Source organism: Chiroxiphia lanceolata, chromosome 3, assembly GCF_009829145.1.
Source record: "Chiroxiphia lanceolata isolate bChiLan1 chromosome 3, bChiLan1.pri, whole genome shotgun sequence".
Lineage (NCBI taxonomy): Eukaryota > Metazoa > Chordata > Aves > Passeriformes > Pipridae > Chiroxiphia > Chiroxiphia lanceolata.
This window is the reverse complement of record NC_045639.1, coordinates 101,354,744-101,373,257: the sequence shown is the minus strand read 5'-3', so window position 1 is coordinate 101,373,257 and position 18,514 is coordinate 101,354,744. Positions and strand designations below refer to the sequence as shown.

The 18,514-nt window shown below is 37.0% G+C and overlaps 1 protein-coding gene across 2 annotated transcripts; it reads right to left on the bottom strand.

Annotated features, from left to right (window-relative positions):
• Positions 1 to 710: 710 nt before the first annotated feature.
• CPSF3 (cleavage and polyadenylation specific factor 3) lies at positions 711 to 18,514 on the bottom strand. Of its 2 annotated transcripts, XM_032684619.1 has the most exons (18): positions 18,389 to 18,514; positions 17,780 to 17,843; positions 16,681 to 16,778; positions 15,596 to 15,724; positions 14,492 to 14,669; positions 13,333 to 13,422; positions 12,162 to 12,312; positions 9,679 to 9,854; positions 9,145 to 9,303; positions 8,244 to 8,390; positions 7,125 to 7,277; positions 6,634 to 6,742; positions 5,767 to 5,865; positions 4,666 to 4,760; positions 4,038 to 4,125; positions 2,502 to 2,571; positions 1,829 to 1,925; positions 711 to 911 (listed from the first exon to the last, which is right to left on the bottom strand). In XM_032684619.1, exons 1-18 carry the CDS (start codon positions 18,457 to 18,459, stop codon positions 810 to 812), a joined length of 2,076 nt encoding a protein of 691 aa, XP_032540510.1. In that variant the 5' UTR covers positions 18,460 to 18,514; the 3' UTR covers positions 711 to 809. The 2 variants fall into 2 exon arrangements, with proteins under 2 accessions (XP_032540510.1, XP_032540512.1); XM_032684621.1 differs by lacking the exons at positions 16,681 to 16,778; positions 17,780 to 17,843; positions 18,389 to 18,514 and having other exon boundaries at positions 14,492 to 14,541; positions 15,596 to 15,647.

The following is an 18,514-nucleotide window of genomic DNA, read 5'->3' as shown; positions in this document are numbered from 1 at the left end:
AAAAAGCTTTGTGTACAAGAGAAACATTTAGTTCTTTTGTCTCTTTTGACTCAAAAGTTACTTTCTGTGGGCATTTTTCAGTATGACTTACTGTTTGGCCACAACCCCAGCTACCTCAGGAATATCACACTGTATTTGGAATTCTCCTCTGCATCCTGCAGTTTCTGATACCCCATTTCACTCTTCCCAGGAACACCGTTTCTGACTGTCACAGACAGAGGGATAGGAGCACTCAGGGCACGAGAGGCTGTCACAGGTCATGAGCACCCACTTCACTTGAGGCTGGTTCTGTTCCTCTTGTCCACTTAATGGCAATGCCAGCACACAGAGTTTTAGATCTCCAGTTAACCCCAATATGCAAATATGGATTCCATTTTAAATTTGTTCAAGACCCCTTTGACTTCAAGCAGATACAAGCATGCAGGCAATTGCTTCCTTGATAGGAACAAAATTATATACAAGCTTGATTCTGAGCATATGGAAACCCAGTACATCCAATTTATCTTCCAACTGGTTGTTAATATGCAAAAATATAAAACTCCATTTGATTTTTTTCTGGTTTCTTGTACGTGCACATAAGAAAAAAGAACATAAGCACACTTTGCCTGATTTAATTAGATCTATATGCGCAAATACAGTTGGTATGAGTCGCTGATCCATTATTTGAAATAACTCAGCCATTTCATATTCACAGAGCTGATGCATTTGACTAAATGAAGAAAAAAATTTTTTATTTACTCTTAAAAAATAGTCCAATTAAACTGAACACTTAAAAGATTTTTTTTAGGCATCCTAGGTATCTACAGAGGTCAGCACACTGGGCTGAGGGCATCATAAAGCCTCTGTGCAGCCAGTTCCACCATTTCACGAAGAGATTCATCGTCTTCACTTCCTGGCTCACAGTCAACTGTCTAGGAACAAAAAAAGAACAATGTTAGAACAATGGGCACTTCATGCTCCTTTGCAGTACTTGAAGAGTGCTCATAAGGAGAAAGGAAAAAGTAGTCATGAAAATTATCAAAAGTGGCACTGTATGTTTTTCAGTGGTCTGCCAGTATGTAGAGCAGTCCAGAGAAGGCAAATTCTGCTGAGGAACAAGAAGCTTAATCTTGAGTCTTATGTCTAATTAATAATTTGTTTCAAAACCACTATGTAAAATGCATTAAGTTCTGCAGATTACATTAATTCAAAATTAAATAAAATCACACAAGATTCAGTCCATGGAGATTTCATTTTATCTGTGAATTCACTCACACCGTATGAGGTTGATACTGCAAAACACACACATTGCTTGCAGAGGTACAGGCACCTGTACTCAGGAGTCTCCACACTGATGTTCACACACCCATGATGACAAAACAAAGTAAAACTCTGAATGCCTTAATTTATTACTAAAACAAATCTTCTTAGAGAAAGAGGCTCACCCCGAACATACAAGTTAATCAACATTCAAAATGGGAAAAAAAATTTTTAACATCATTTCTACTCTGTGATTGTTAATTATTCAGACCAGAGCCTATGCTTTAAAAGCATTTTCTAAAAAATTGTGAGTTAACTCAGTTTCTCCTCTACAATCTTTCTTTATTCATTTATTCATACAATTAGAGAGCTGCTGAAAAATACTGGGTTTTCTTCCAAATTTACTGCATTTGCTGCATAAACGTTGCTAGCATTTTTTTAATTAAGAACACTCTGTTTTGATACCAAATACAAAAACATCTCCTTGCCAAATGGGTACGTGATATTCTGGGCAGCACTGTGTGCTAGGCAGGAGACTCACCTCTGCCAAACACAGTGCACACAAAAGCAAGTGCTTTGCTCTACATACCCGAGTCTCCAGTGAAATGTTTGCAGTCTTTCCATCAACTGTGATGCACAGGACAGAGCCATCTTTGGAACTCACACAATCCTCTCCAAACATATCCCTAAAGCAAAGATCCACGAGTGTAAGATGTGGCCAAACAGCAAACTTAGGTTTTTCCATTAACCCTTTATGCACTTTATCAGCTGAGTTCCTTTCAGCAACTATTATTTAATGCACTCAGATGTAATTAACAAATACCAATCTAAATTATGACAGTGGGTGTCATGTAACAGTAAGTATTTTAGCAAAACAATCTTGTCATAAAGAAGAGAAGGATTCCTTTGACTTCAAAAGAGGCAGAATTTCTACATAAGTAAAAGAATGCACATCAGAGTTAGTTTTACAAGAGAGTTTAAAAGTTATTTTTCTTAACCATTTGTAGCATAGTTTTGGGAGACAACTTAAAAATCTGCTTCTGGAGGAAATAACTGGGCCCTGTATTCAAAATTTTAATGGTGCCGCGTTTTTACTGTACTTCTTTTTTCACTTAATTCCTGGCCTTCACATAAATTAAGCTGAAGTAAATTTACATAAAGTATTTTAAAATAACTATCTTTAAACTCTATTATACTAAAATTATTTTATTTATGTGATTAACAGTTATTATTGTCCTTTAGAAAAATATATATCAACTTACTGAAGCATGATCTCCATTCTCTTCCTATACACATCCATATCTATTTTTTTGGAAATTTTGTTTACTGCAGCTGAAAAGAAAAAATAATTTTACTTTCACAGACATTTGCTGGGAGGGAAAAATGACTAATTGATGCATTCTAGTTCCTAACTGACTTACATGAAAAACAATCCAAAGGCTATGTAAAATATGTATGCTTAAACATTTATAAAGAAAACATATTAAAAAAAGATGAATCAAATAAATGCACATATTTTAATTATGTTCCCTGTACTTATCACATTTTAAAATAGAAAACTTTGCAAGTCACATTCTCACTTTTTAATTCTGCTTTTTGTTGTAAACACTCACTACTTCTCGCATTTCCCTTACTTTAAAGAGAAAGTAATCCACTTTCACCATTTGTTTATAAACATTGCATTTTCTCTCATTATAGGAAAACACCACATCGTGGAGTCGAGGAGCATGCAGAGAATACATAAAATAAAACTGGACAGCAAATGTGAGCAGTCATAAGCACAGACATTCCTGGAAGATGTTTCAGCATAGAGAGGTTGAAATAAAAATTATGAGGTAGTTCAAAACAAGTAATTTGCTTTTGAACATAATTATTTACGTATTTGATTGTTAAAGGAGTCAGAAGTCTGTAGGAAGAGCTAATTGTGAAAATTAGTACCTTTTTCACTGATGGATACAAAAAACTTTAGATTTAAAGTTCTTCTGAAAAACTAGTTTTCAGTACTTCTAAATCAGCTGAAGAATTCAGGGAACTGAACACAGTGATAGTTAGAATTTCTTAGAAATTCTTTGAAGAACTTTATAATTGCAAAAGACCAAGCAAGTATATCTTAAAAATTTACTATTCCTTACATAAGATGCAGTAACTGAATATACTATGCAAGATATAACTTTATACTGGAAATGAGGTAAAAGCAGGCACATGGCCAGCTGAGCAACAATAACTTATGATATTTTGATTCAATCTCTTGTGATTCTGTGAACACACTCTAAAATACACAAGCTCAAGAACTCTTTGGAATGCTTTTACCCTAAATAAGGACTATCCAATACTATTACTGATTAAGGGGTCTGTGTAAGTGTAATTGTGAATTTAGTCTCACTTTTTTCAGCATTGTTTACCTTACTCTGATGTAAAGTAGTCACAGAAATACCACTCATGAATGCCAATCACTACTTTCAAACAAGAAATGGAAATATTTAAATATCATAGATTGCTTATACACAGAAGTCTAAAGTGATTAAGAATTAACTTATTTTAAATAAGGCCATGTTTTCCACAGTCAGCTAGCAGTTGTTCTATAAGAGAAAATTTCGACAAATGAACATGTCATAATAAAGAGCAAGTAGTAATTCTGTTCTTAAGTAGCAAATCTTACTCCCTAATAAGTTTCATAAGGAGATGAGTACAATAAGGGGATTGCAGTCTATTGCAAGGCATTATATACCTCTAAGCTTGATGCAAAAAAAAATAAGAAGAAATGCCTCAGTGAAATAGGCATACACTAAACTTAGTACCTTTCTGTATTTTGGGATTTGACTGAACTTCCAATATCACTGTTGTCACGGTGTCTGCATACATATCATTTGCAGGATTTGCCACCCACTGGAAGAGGGAAAAAATAATTTGGACTGAATGAATAATGCAGCATAAAGACAATGCAACATTCATTGCATTCACCTATTTGCCTTTCTCTGAATTCCAGCTTCAAATGACTGTCATACATTTTACACCAAATTATTAATTACTTTTAACTTGGTATATTCCAGTAACTTCCCATGAAAAATTCACACTGTTGAATGTTTCTGAGCACATTTACAAAACAATTATTAATTACCGTAACTATTCTGGGGAGGAAGGAACTCCATTTGACATTATTTCCAATTACTATTTGCCAAATAAAAAAAGGGCACTGACTGCCATTATACTCATGAGTTGTGGCAAAAAAAGAAACTGGGAGTGGCTAAACCAGACAACACACACCCACACAGGACCACAGCTCAAGGGGACTTTGTTCTAGCTGTGACTCTACTTGTCATCAAACAGAAAACTACTTAAAACATTTCATTCTGCATGGCATCTATGTGGTATTATTTTGCAGAAACTGGAGAACAAAATACTACTTCCTCCTTCACAAATGCCCACCTCAAGGACTACCATGCCTGGTTCCTGGATCACAGTAATACTTTTGAAAACCTTCAGGGCTGGTTTTTGTTGGATTTCTATTTCTTCTACATCACCTAAGAAGTGACAACAAATGTTAGCAATAATAAAACTGTACTAAAATCAAAACTAACATTAAATAGGTAATTTTAAGAATAAGAGGGGTTGTCTGTTATTAACACAACACAGAGCTGCTCAGAGCAGCTCACATAATGGAAGCACATACTCTCTTTCCTTACCTGACAATATTATTTTCTTTGTTCTGGATTGTTTGGGGTTTTTGAGTAGCTAATATTGGCCATTTTACTTGTTTTGAATTCTCACATTTGACTAGCTTAGTACACTGATGTGAGTACACCAATGAAAAAGAAAACAAACGAGAAATTTAGTGCTCCATTTGCAGAATTAACCAGCTCTTCTTACCACCCCCCTGAAGGATAACCCATTGCTCACAGAAGCATAGAGCTTAAACCAAAAGCATTTGTGTGCCAGGTAGCACTTGGGTTATGAGACCTGAACACCAACTGAATATAGGTTTTCTCTTCACCAGTGACATAGAACTAGGTTCTGACACTAGAGAAAAAAAATAGAATTCTAAGCTTTAAATCTGGGAAGGGAACCTGCAAAGTGCCTGTGCCTTTAATGGACTAGGACATGAGCTGCCCCTAACTTTTAAGAAAGCTGGACACAGGCATGAGGGATCATCCTAGTGGCAGGTTTCAATGGCTTTTGTTTTTATTAATTGGATGGCATTACCCATTCTATTTGGGGCTAGAGAGAAAAAAATCAATTAATGAAGTTTCCATCAGAGCACTCACTTTGGGGGCTGACAGGAGACAAAAATGGGCCTATGCTCTATCCTGCCATATGCTCATAGTTTTGCAATATGAATACAGTAGAATCCCCAAAAAGATGTGTCATACTTATGAACTGGATCTGGCAGAAGCTGTATGATCTAATAAAGTTGTAAAATATGAAACAGTTACTGGCAAAGAAACTTCTGCCCAGAAGACCTCTGAAAACTGGAAGTTGTTTCAAAAGTTGCCGACTGTAAATCACGACCATGTCTTTCCAAATACATACCAGTAAGTTTTTGTAGCTGGTAATAAAGCAGATTAAAAGGGCCCGTGTATGGAATGGCTTGTGTCTGTGTTACAGTGCTCATGGCCAAGTCTGTATAATCTGAAAGAAATTTTAAAAGTACGTATTAAAAATCATCCCTTTGAATTTCCTTCCTAAAAAAAATAAATTGCCACTATAGATAAATAATGGCATTGATATATTTAAGACAAGAGGGTTGAAAAGGACAATTTGTAAAGAGGAAGGTGGAGCATTTACTATAAGATAAATAATACATTTGTGGTTAGGAATACAGCGAGAGCTTGTTATATTATCCTACCCATTAGAGGCAAACAATGAACTAGGACAGCAGAACTGCTTCTCCCCGAGCTCTTCTGACCTTACATTTAATTCTTCTTCTGTTTTGAGAATAGATCAATTTCTTGAGTAATAAACAGCATAGGAGGACTACACAAATATTTTCACTGTTCTGTAGCTTTTCACACTAAAAACTAATGACATTTTAGAAACTGGCAGGACTATTGATTGACGTGCTCTTTGGTTCTCCCTGGCACGTTTTATGCATTTTCTTAAAGAGGGAGAAGTTTTAAGTAACCAGAAGGCAAATGGAATTTTGCTTCTTTTCTATTACGGAAAGAATAGAAAAGATTTCAACCTTGAGTGAAAAATGAGTTGAATGCCTTTCTACTCACTATAACAGTTCAGAACTTCAGGCAAAACTAAAACAAAATAAAATCAAAATGTTCACTCATGGCTTACCAAATACAAAATTACAGAAAAAAACCCCTCAGAATTTTAAGAGTTTTAATGATAAAAGAAGGACACAGTAAGTTTCAATTATCTACTGATCACATCACTGTCTTTACTTACTGGAGAGGTCACATGGAGAAAGGATGTGATAGTTAAAATTTCTTTTAACTAGGATTCCAGAAATTCTTTGTCCTTGCTCTGGTTTCTTATCTGCTAAAGATCCCATTACCTGGAAAGAAAAAACACATACAGTCCAACAAGGCTGTCTGAAGTATTCACAGCTTCAATGTAACTATGGAGATGAAACATGGTCTTCTCAGAAAAATCAGAGTATAAAATTAACTCTGAAAATAAGAGAAGGTCAGAGTAACCTACAAACATTCCGTGATGTAATACAAGAAAAGTTTGAAGAACCAAAAAAAAACCCCAACCAAAACAAAAACCCCTGAACCAAACCCCAAATACAACTAAACAAAACATTCACATACTTTGAGTCTCTGGAAAACATACATAATTTGACATCAATTAAAAACAGAGGCTTAGAAAATACATGTAGTTTTTATCCCAGAAGAAAATACTGTTGTACAGATAAGAAAACACTGATTTCATACCTTGGCAAGTTTTTCTCCTCTGAAGTTTAATGTTACAGCTTCAGTATTCCTAGGATTATGAACCTCTATATGAACTTCATCATTATCCTCATATTCCCTTATCAATGCTGCTTTCAATCTGGCCATTTCATTCTGCTCACCATGAACTAAAATCTACAGAAAAAACAGTTTTCCTTTTAGCAGAAGTTATTTGTTCAAACAGACATGTTTAGTAAAGAAACTATCCAAGAAAACTGCTATATTCTGTCTCATCTTTATAAAAATGCAATTTCATGAGGTCACAGTGTACGAAACATTGGCTCAATTATAGTTCTATGTGTCCCTGAATTCTCTGCATTATTCAAAGGCTAAGATTTCATGACCTTGAGTATTAGTTGAAGAATACAAGCAAACAAGCAGAGTGCATTACAGAGATCCCATTTAAGTTTTCATACATTGTTATATTATCAAAGGGAAGTATTAAATTCACCAATAAAAGTTAGTTAGCTTTACATTTTTGTGTCTGAGTGTAGATAATATTAATAAACATGCAATTTAGAGAAGATGCTTCATAGTTCACAAGTTAGCCTAGTTAAATCCTCTTTTCTTCAGTTATGATTTGTTTTCTTTCTTATCTGCGCTTGCATACAGTTTCTCCTCCAGTTGCAGATCAGATCCCAGTCCCCATTTCCACATTCTGGTCCTTCACACCTCCAGCTTCCCACGATTTGGTCCCTGCAAGTGCTGCCTTTGTCTTTCACTTTCTGCTACATACCTTCAATCAATGTTTTCTTATTTATTTTGGGGCAAATTCCACTGAACTATTCCAATACCAGCAGCCCCAACTTAACATTGTCCTACACTGGATCTTACTTGCATAAAACACTGCTGAAACAGACTATGGACTATAGCACTGTCTGGAAAGTCATCCCCAGGTATCTCACAAGCAGACACTCAAGAACAAGTTCATTTTTACTTTGGTAAGGTAACAGGAGGAAAAATAGTTAAAATCCCCACCTTTTATTATCCAAAGCACAGAAATGCTGGCTACTGCTACACACCAATCCCTGCCTTGACTCAAGGCTGTAAATTGGTTTGGTGAATCCCACCCTGGAGAAATGGGCAGCGTGTATACTTAACCACATGTGGAGGCTTCAGGGCCCGGATAAATTCACTAGTTTGCTGATAATCTGTGTGAGCAGAGAAAGAAATGTAATCCACAGACATCTTCAGTGGGAGTTTTTGTCCTGACATTGTTGTGATCTCTTCAGGTTCAGACATGATGTGCTACGGGAAAATAAAGCACTTTAAATAAAAAAATGAAAACCTCCTGTAGTCGCCATATAACCAATGCTTAACATTTCAAAAATCAATGAAATAATACTGGCAGCCATGTTAAATGTGAGAAAGTGAAAAAAAAAATATCTCAAATTTCCCAAATGAGAAAAGCATGCACAATACACACCATTTCATCCTGTGCATTCTCAGTAGATCTGAGAGTTCATCCTTCTTCCAGATACATCTCTCTCTGATTTTACATCTAAATGATAACAAGTGTGTGACTTCTACCTCTAAAGGCAAAACTAGATGCTGTGGTTCCCCTTAGCTGCTGGAAGTTGGAAGGAAGGATTTCATTCTCTACAACCAGATAGTGGCACAACACGAGCCTGATCTCTGACACACAAATAGTGTTTTAATATTGATTTAGTGATTTAATATTGACTCCTAGAATTAGGATTAGGGCTTGCCTCTCAGAAAGTCAAATGGTGGAGTAGTCTAAAGATGGAGAAATTGTTGTTTCTGATGATAACTGCTCCTAGAAAAGATTATTCTGTAGAACATAACTGGAACGACCATATGCAGATTTTCTGTACTTTTCATTAATACTAGCCAAAAGCAGTCAATTTTGACTACGTAATTATGCGTACCTGACAACAATCTTCTCAGCAAATCCAAGTAAAGACACTTGCTATTGAACAGTTCTTTTTAAACATAACATGAAAACTGCCTCTTATTAAGAAGTGGTGCGTTAGCAACTCACCTTGGCGAGCGTTCCTTCAACGCAGTACCCTGCGATAATGACTCCATTTCTCTTGTCTGTGCACCAGCTCTCAAACAACTCCCTGGATAAGCCACTTTGCATCATACCTGGGGAAGCCATCACAACACTTGGGCCAATATCATCAAAGTGATCCATACTCTGAGTGGACACACAGTGAGAACATCAGTTACCACAGCTCAAATGAAGGATGGCCCAGCTGCACCCAACATACAAGAAGGGCCCTGTGTTCACATATTATACCCCATCCTCATAAAAAGTCCCTTTTGCAGGAAAGTTCCTCTTGCTGATGCCCATAAGGAGTAAACTGCAAGCACAGGGACCTACAGTGAAAGAAATGTTGGGGCATAAGCTCCTCTCAACCAGCCCTCTAAACCCTGGGATAGCAGATAACTCACATATCAACCTGTACCTAATCAATCTATTAGGATATTAAACATGTAAACTATGCAGCAAATATGAACTCTTCTGTCACCCTTCTTCTTCTTCTGTAAGACAACCTCATCTCAAGCTTACCTTCAAATTACTAATATGCTTGAAAACAAATGGATTGTTGATGTTAATTTGCTTGCGGATTTTGTCATTCATGGCATTGACGTACGTCTGATAAACAGCCATACACTTCTTTGCCAAAGAGGAGGCATAGTAGATAGGGATATCATGGAGTTCAGGATGATTCTGCCAGTATTCATCTAAAAAAAACAAAACCAATGAAAAAGAACAACAACAAAAAAATCCCCAAACAAAAAAACCCACACAATCCCATCCACAGTATTATCTCCAAAATCTGTGCTTCTATTTTAATAATTCTTGTGAAACAGATTTAGCAGTAGGGGTTTTTTTTTCATTTTTATTACAGAAAATCACAATCACAGACTTTTTTTTTTCCACCTGCTCTTCTAAAGAAGAAAAAGCAGTCACCAGCTAAAACTGTATACAACTAGTTCAAACAAACAGGCAAACATGCATGACAAAAATGAACTTCAGATATTTTTGGCAGCTCAAAAGCCAACCAACCACCAATTTCAGCTTCAAGGTATAAAGTATACATGATATTACAGAGCAATAAATCATCATTTATGACAATGGAAGTTTGACCACACCACTGAAATAAAGCTAAAATGTCCCTGTCAAATGTAATTACACATCTGAGAGCCAGGGACATCTGCACACAGACATGTTGGTGAGAATTCACAATATCAATGTCCTGTAAAACAAAACCATGGAGTTCAAGGTAAGAAGGAATCACCCAATTATCAAGCCTGTCTTCCTGTATATCCCCAACATTTATATTTTAGAAGCCTAACTGGAACTAAAACAAGAAAAGAGCCTTCGCTAACCACAACTTGTTTTTTCATTGATGACAGGAGACACGACCTTTCCTAAACACCAAGAACAGATCTGAATGCAGCTATACAAACATAACTTACCTATTTTTCCATTTAGATACAGTTCTGCTAGTCTAAAAGATATTTACATTGCATAATTGAGGCCAAATCACGCAAAAATAGAGGTACACTGATGGCTGTATTTGTACGTTCACAATTATATGGCTTTTACATAACATTTTTGATTTGCAGGCAAAGCTTTTCAAAACCTGTCAGAGAGGCTCACTGCCATGAATATCTTAATAAGCTCAGGTGTAAGGTGGAAACAGCCAGTAAAGGATAACCAATTGCAGGACATCTGAGTGACATTAAAAGACTGCCACAGCATCACAATTTTCTATACCATAACACAGTATTTTATTTCTGTCATACACTTACGGAAAGAAGAAAAATAAACACAGAAGCCTGCAGGCTCAACTGTACACAGTGAGATGCAATTGCATTTTCTAGCTAATTAAGCATCTAATTGCATGTCTAGCTTTACTAGATGCATTTTCAAGCTTAATCTTTAGAAACTCATTTTGATATCTGCATACAGAAAAGAGAGGCCAACAAATTACAACATAATGGCTACACTGAAAATGTAATGGCTAAGATTGAAAATGTTCAGGTTTTATGTTCTCTGTAAAATAAAATAAAAAAATCCCTCAATCAATGACAAGTACTGAATAATCCTACAGCATCAAATACTACCCCATGCCTAGATCCAAATTTCTTGTTAACATTCTAAACATCAGTAACACATTTTGAAAACAAACTAGTTTCTAATATTAAGCTAAACTGAAATGGAAAGTGAAAAGACTTTCAAGTATTTTTAGGTAACTCTTTAGATTCAACACCCCTAAATGTAAGTATTTTAAGTTTGAGGTAGTTATGCTTTATCTTGCCAGCATTTGCATGAGCAAAAAGACTAGTGAAAAAATAATGTGGCATAGTACAAATAAATGTGCTAAAAGGAAGCAAAGAAGCCTGGAAATAATTTATTTTAAAACTGTTTTATCTGAAGTACCTTGTAACAACTATCTGTACATTTTAAGTGAAATAGCTTGTTAGGTTCATGTATGATTCTAATCCATTTTAGCTCAAAAGCCTAATTTTCTTTCCTATTATCATTAGGACTCCAGAAGTGTTAGAAGTGTCCCTTATGGTCTTTCCACCTTTTCCTATAAAGATTTTTTCATATAGGTTTGTGAATTAAAGGGCAAAGATAGTGGAACTTTGGAAGAAAACACACTCCTTTTTTTGACAGTACAGTTTAAACAGAACAGCTGTCATCAGCTGTCATTGTGACTGATTACTTTTCAATCTGTAATAATAGTCCCTGATTGCTGAAATCCTGGTTCAATGAGATTCAGAAGTCAAGCACATGGTACCACACCATCACCCTTTCATTTCTAGGTCTCCATCCTACCTCACAAAGCAGAACTGCTGGTTGGTTTACTGGATTTTTTGCATTTGAACAAACACACATTATATATTCTCAGATAATTAACATGCTGGAAAACAGCTGAAGAGTTGTTGAAGGAATTATAGATCTGAAAGACTGCACATGAAAACATTCTCATTTAACTTTATATGCTTTACATGAAGAGGAGCTGAGAAGGCACATACCTAAAATTAGAAGTAGTTCTTGAGCTCGACCCAGGGCAAACACAGGAATGAGACCTCTGCCTCCTCTGTTCACAATGTCGTGAACGGTGTTACAGAATCGCGCCTCTCGCTCCTCCCTTTTCTCATGGATGTGAGTGCCATAGGTGGACTCCTACATACAGAAAAACAGAATGTTCAAAGTACTGACACAAAAAGTAATTTTTGATCTTCTCTGAATCCATCAAGAAAATGCAGAAAAACATACTGGTGTTAACATGTTGGGGAGGGGAGGGAGAGGGGTGAGGTGAAGGACAAAGTCAAAACCACTCCCAAATTCCCATAACCGCTCCCACCAAGGTAAATAACCAAGATTTCCCTTCTCCCAAACCCCACCAAGCAATTTAGACAGGCAGATCCTGTTGGCACAAAGAAGTTAGAGTTATTAATTTTGATGCTTGAGAAGTTTCAAATTTAACATACTTATTTTCCTAAGTGGAAATGTTGCCACTGCTTGGATGGAGGGGCGATCACCAGTGATTGACATGGCTCACCAGGGGTACATGTTTAACCACTGGCTTAAAACACAGGAATTACACAAAATACACAATTTTGATGTGACTTAAAATGAAATTATCAGTTACAGAGAGCAGCTAGAAGGGACACAATAAATGAAAGAATTTTAAGTCTTACTCTGAAAGATCCCAATGTTTGTTCCAGTTAAAACTGTTACTTTTAAAGTTTCCCCTGAGCCGCTGATTTTCCAAACATGGATTCAGAATAAAATCATTTCACACAGAAAACAAAATAAAACAAAAGTACAGGGGGCATCTCCATCCAGGACCAATTCTTAACATAGTTGGAAGGAGGTTAGGATCTACTAAAGAAAGATACCTGGCTAAACTGGGCTTTGTACCATGCAAGACAAAACCTAATAAATCTCCCATTTAGAAAAGGTTTGTCTAGAGGCTTAAGGAACTTCATCAGAAGAACTAGAAAATGAAAATTAGGCTTTTTAATACAGTGAAAAGCAATGTCAGAGTGTTCGGAACACCCAAGTGTTTGGATATTTAACACAAGTCACACAGTACCACTAAATCTCCACTGTCTTTGTCATTCCATTTTAGCTTTAATTAAGTCATATCTCTATACATATTTAATTACTAATATAAAGAAATAATTTTGTAAAACTTACAATTATAAGAATATCAGGTTTAATATTGGGAATCTCAGCTGCCATCAGATGTCTGTCTTCCTGCCTTGAGAAATCACCTGTATATAAAAGCTGTTGGGGACAAAGAGGAGCAAGTATTCTGATTACAGGTTCTTCCAGGACAACAGCCTTTAAAAAGCTGTTCTATAGGACAATTTTTTTAAGCAAAGATGGTTTTAAGGAATTTGTGATAAAAAAGATCAGCTGTCTTTAAATAAGACTCTTCTGATGTGCTTACAAAATTAGATCAATAGTACTACAATACAAATATTTAAACCCCAGTAGTAAAGGTATTTCGAGTAGTACCGTAATTCCAACATTTGGGATATAAAGGTGCAATTTCCACCCTTTTGCATACATGCACTGACTCTTTAAGAAGTAAAAATTGACATAAGATACAATACAGCAGGTCCTAAGTGGAAGTAAAAAGAAAACTACACTTACATATAGAAGACAAATATAATGAATAATCTAATAAAATTACTTATTAAAAATTCTTCTAAGATTTTCTGATACTAAAAAAATCTAGATTTTTTCCAAATGGAACAATTACATACCCTGTTACACCAAGAAGAAAATTTTTACTGTTATTTTTAATGGATTCTTTAACTGTAGGGTGGAATGCAACTCTCTGTGCCCAAACTGATGGTTTCAAAACTCTCTGTGCCTAAAATTAGTAATAATCTTATTTCTTTAGGTACTTTAGCATAAGAGTGTTATGAGAAAAACAAAACTCGCATACTTTGACAAATGTCATTTAGGCTCTTGAGACAGGCAGACAAGGCAAATCAGAATTACAGAAAAAAAACATCTGTTCATAGATTTTACTAAAATGCAGTTTTAGTAAAGACTGACTCAGCTAACAACTACCTCTGAGCAGACCAGCAAGGAAAACTACATGTTCACTGATTCCAAGTCTGAGTCATATCTCAGACTCCCATACAATCCAAACATCTCACCTGAGTCAATGTGTGTCATTTGCTAGTTCTAATCAAAGAGAAAATCAAGGCCTCCCACCCTGAGTCCAAGTCTATTTGACAGCTCCAGCCACAGTGGTGGGACTTAGTAGACAATAATAAATAATTAACACCTACATTAGAATTGAGGCTTAATATCAACTTTTGTAATGAAAAGAAAATACCTTCACACCAGCTATTTCAATCATAAACATGGCTGCTCCCAGGACGTGGCCTGCGTGGTAACACCAGAATTTGATTCCTGCCACCTCTTTCACTTCATGGAAGTTGATGGTCTCAATCTTGTCCATGCTCTCTTCGAGGTCTGTTTCTGTGTACAGCATGTCATCCGCTGATATGTTACTGGACAGAAGTGAAGGGGCTGAATATCAGCTCATCCTAACAGCTGGAAAAAACACTTCCTGGATTTTTCCCCACTGACAGTAAGACTTCCATTCCAATAACCACATCTCCTATGTTAGAAATCAAGTCCAGGTACTCTGATGTAGCTCACCTAAGGAGAGTTAAAGCTGCTTTCTTTTGAAAGGCCACGCTAGAATAGCCTTCTCAGTTCAGAATCTGCTCTGCATTTCTCTAAAAGTACCAAGAGATCCCCAGTCCTGACCAGAGATCTGCCATTTAGCTTGTAACAGTCCTGAAAAACCAAACTGATCCACACTTTTCCCATCAGCCCAGAACAAACAAGTTAAAAAAGGACTGTTTATCAGGTTTCTCACTCGGGCTCGAATCTGCTGAGTTGAGACATGCCCCAAACCACTGCAGTCACATAGAAATGATGTGTCAAGACATGTAACACAAGGGAAAAAGAGCTAAAAAAAAAAAAGGGAAGAGAAAAATTCCCAACATGTAAGTAACACTTTTTCATATTTAATCTGCCCTTGTCCTGAAGAGTTACTTGTATCTTTAGAGGCTTAAAATTAACTACTTCTGTGAAGCTTAAGAAAAAACATATATTAAAAAGCATGAGAACAAAAGTGTGTCTTAAGAGAGATGGGGGAAAAAAGGGATACCATTAAAGGAGCAAATAAGGCAAATGAAAAGAATAAGAGGAAAGAAGGGAATATTTTTTTTAATTGATAGGAAATTACTTGAGAGACACATGAGGCAATAATACGATTCATTACTTCTAACCTGGTTATATATAATGTGGCTACTTGTGACAACATCTACATTCATCCAGCTACCTTTGGTGGCTTCATCTTAAATTTCCTATTGGATATATAGGCAAAATAATCCAGGAACTGAAAACAACCCACAGTTTAGCTTACCTGACTTTAACATAGTCTGAAAGAAGCCATCTGTAAATAGCTTTTGTGGCATGAGTCATAAACGTCCTTCCTTTAAAACTTGTTTTCTGCAAAAACCATGGTAAAGCCCCACAGTGATCTAAATGGAAACTTAAAATAGACACACACATCCAATTAATACATTCATATCACATAGCACTAATATATATCATATATAATTAACTACTTCACTGAATTAATGTGGTGTCATGAAAATCCAAACCCAGAATTTTCAACCTTGCTGCTAACTGTGCTGGTCTATATTCTGCACAATAGTGACTAGAAACACAACTAAGAAAAGGGGAGAATAATACAGGAAATTCTCCATTAATTGCCAAAGTTTTACCTGCATAATATCAGAATTAACTTTTTCTTGTAATATAAATTTAGAGGGAGAAAAATAAGAGGAGCCAGCAACACAATCGACATCAAAGATGTAAGATAGCTGACAAATATGATCCTAATTTTCCATGTTGCACGCTAAAAACACGATCTACTAAAATTAAATTATTTGTTCACAATTCTAGTTTGACATATCTTAGGAAAGTACTTTTGAAATACAGATAGAACAAGGACATACCACAAAAACTCAGGATTTTATAGAGACCTGTTTATGACTGGTTAAATCATTTACAAATGGCTCTCCTCGTCTCTCAGCCACTAGGCAATACTTAAACCACATTCAAGGCTTGTGTAAGTCTCCAAGAAACTTTTTCATTCAAAGCCGATAGAGCAAAACCACATCCAATGCTTTTCAGCAGCCTTTGTGTAGATAACTCACTCGAGAAGCCATCACAATGATGTTAAAGCAGGTCAGGTTATTAAAAAGAGTCAAAAATCCGAGCAAACTCAGAAGAGAGTTGTAATGTCAAAAGTGAATGAACATCCTCAACGTTCAGTCCTTAATCCTAAGTGAAGATCCTTCAGACTTTTTTTAAAATAAGCTGGAAACTAACATTTTGCAATATCATCTATATAACACCTATTTTCAGCCTCTCTTAATAACCTAGAAGTGAACACAGCTCAGACCATGACCTCAGTTATTTGGTTTTCTAGGTGCAACTTACTGACTAATGAGGAGCAGATCGATCTCAGCAGGATCTATCAAATCAATGTAAGGAAGAGCATCCATTCCTTCCAGCCCAGGATGGATTCCACAATCAAGCTGAAAAATGAAAGTAAGTTATAGCTTCTAACAGAACATATAAAAAGCCCTCTTCCATTTTGGTCTAAGATATATTTATTAGGGACTGGTAACTTTTAGCATCATGCAAAAAAGAGTGGTTTTTTAATTAAACACTGCTTTTAGCATTGAATTTCATATAGAATGGTTTGGCTTGTGAGGGACCTCAAAGATCATCTCGTTCCAACCCCCCTACCATGGACAGGGAAACCTTCCACCAGAAAAGGTTGCTCCATCCAACCTGGCCCTGAACAATTCCAGGGATGGCGCGTCCACAGCTTTTCTGGACAACCTGTTCCCGCGCCTCACCACCCTCACAGTGAAGAACTTCTTCGCAACATCGAGTCTAAATCTCTCCTCTTTAACATTAAAACCACCCCCCCTTATCCTGTCACTACAGGCCCTTGTAATAAGTCTCTCCCCAGCTTTTTGTAGGCTCCTCTAAGGTCTCCCCAGAGCCCTCCCTTCTCCAGGAGAACAGTCCCAACTCCCAGCGTTCCCCCCAAAGGAGAGGCGCTCCAGCCCTCTGACCATCTTCATGGCCTCCTCTGGACTGGCTCAGCAGGTCCACATCATCACGCTGGGCTTCTGTCTAAATGACTTCTCTCCACTGGGAAACTTTGTTCACAATTTTGTACCCATGCAAGCCTTCATCCACACTTCAACGGCATCTGACTACACAGAGCTTATTTCAGTCATCAGCTGAGAATATCACTGGAAATGGTGAAGAGAAACACCTATGTGTTTATATGTGAGTGTTTACACATAACTGTTGGTAAACATTATGTTCCACTAATCCCTGGAATGTGAAAATTTTAGAACCTGCACTTCAGACACATACGTTCTGTTTGGGGATATGGATTTATTTTACAGGACAGCCTCTGTGATCTGATTTCAGTGTGGAGAATTAAACCTGTAACATCTTTTTGTGATCTGAAGTACCGCAATGAGAGGTCGTACAAATATATTCATGTAATAATTACCATTATTTTTCTTCCTTTAAACTCCAGAATAATGCATGACCTTCCTACTTCTTGGCCAGCACCTCTGCAAAAGGATATCAGAGTCAATGAGAATTAAAACAACCCACAGCAGATATACGTAACTTGCACACCGGATGCCTTCACTGGGATTATTTTTCTGTTTAGAAATAACAACCGCACAGTCCTTTTAAGCTCAGATATATAAAGTAACTGAAGTTACATTTATCTTATAGTCATATTCTGGATATGAGACCCTATGGTTATATTTATGGGTATGAGACCCTATGCAACGTAGTAGAAATAAAAAGAATCTGTTCGAGGAAATTATTTTGGTCTCTTCGGGGTTTTTACCGCACGTTTGAGCACTCGGGTCTCAAGCTACTGACACGCACAACGCATGGAAAGCTTATTTGAATAACAAACCACCTCGGGCTGAATAAGCCTGAAGTAGCATCTTAGCTGTTCAGAAGACAACAGAAACACCCTCAGACTGCAGTGACATTTTAGCGGGGAAAGAAAAGCAACTTCCAACGCTGCTGCATCCCCAGACCCCCCCGGTCCCCGGCCCCCCCCGGCCCCCCGTTCCCAGGCGCGGGTCCCGGCGCTCACAGGGGCCGGATGAGCAGCTGGTCGCTCTCCTCGGCCGGGATCAGCGCCTCGGCTTTGCGCTTGGCCGACATGGTGCCGATCCCCGCCCGCCTTCCGCTTCCCGCTCCCCGCCCGCGCCTGCGCCCG

What these genes read in the sequence shown, in the direction of transcription:
- CPSF3 (XM_032684619.1), bottom strand. Translation starts at nt 18,459, where the DNA reads ATGTCGGCCAAGCGCAAAGCCGAGGCGCTGATCCCGGCCGAGGAGAGC. An exon ending in GATCTGCTCCTCATTAGTCA is followed by an intron (nt 15,725 to 16,680) that starts GTAAGTTGCACC and finishes GTCTATTTTAAG; the next exon opens with TTTCCATTTAGATCACTGTG. An exon ending in TTCTCCATGTGACCTCTCCA is followed by an intron (nt 5,866 to 6,633) that starts GTAAGTAAAGAC and finishes AATTTCTTTCAG; the next exon opens with ATTATACAGACTTGGCCATG.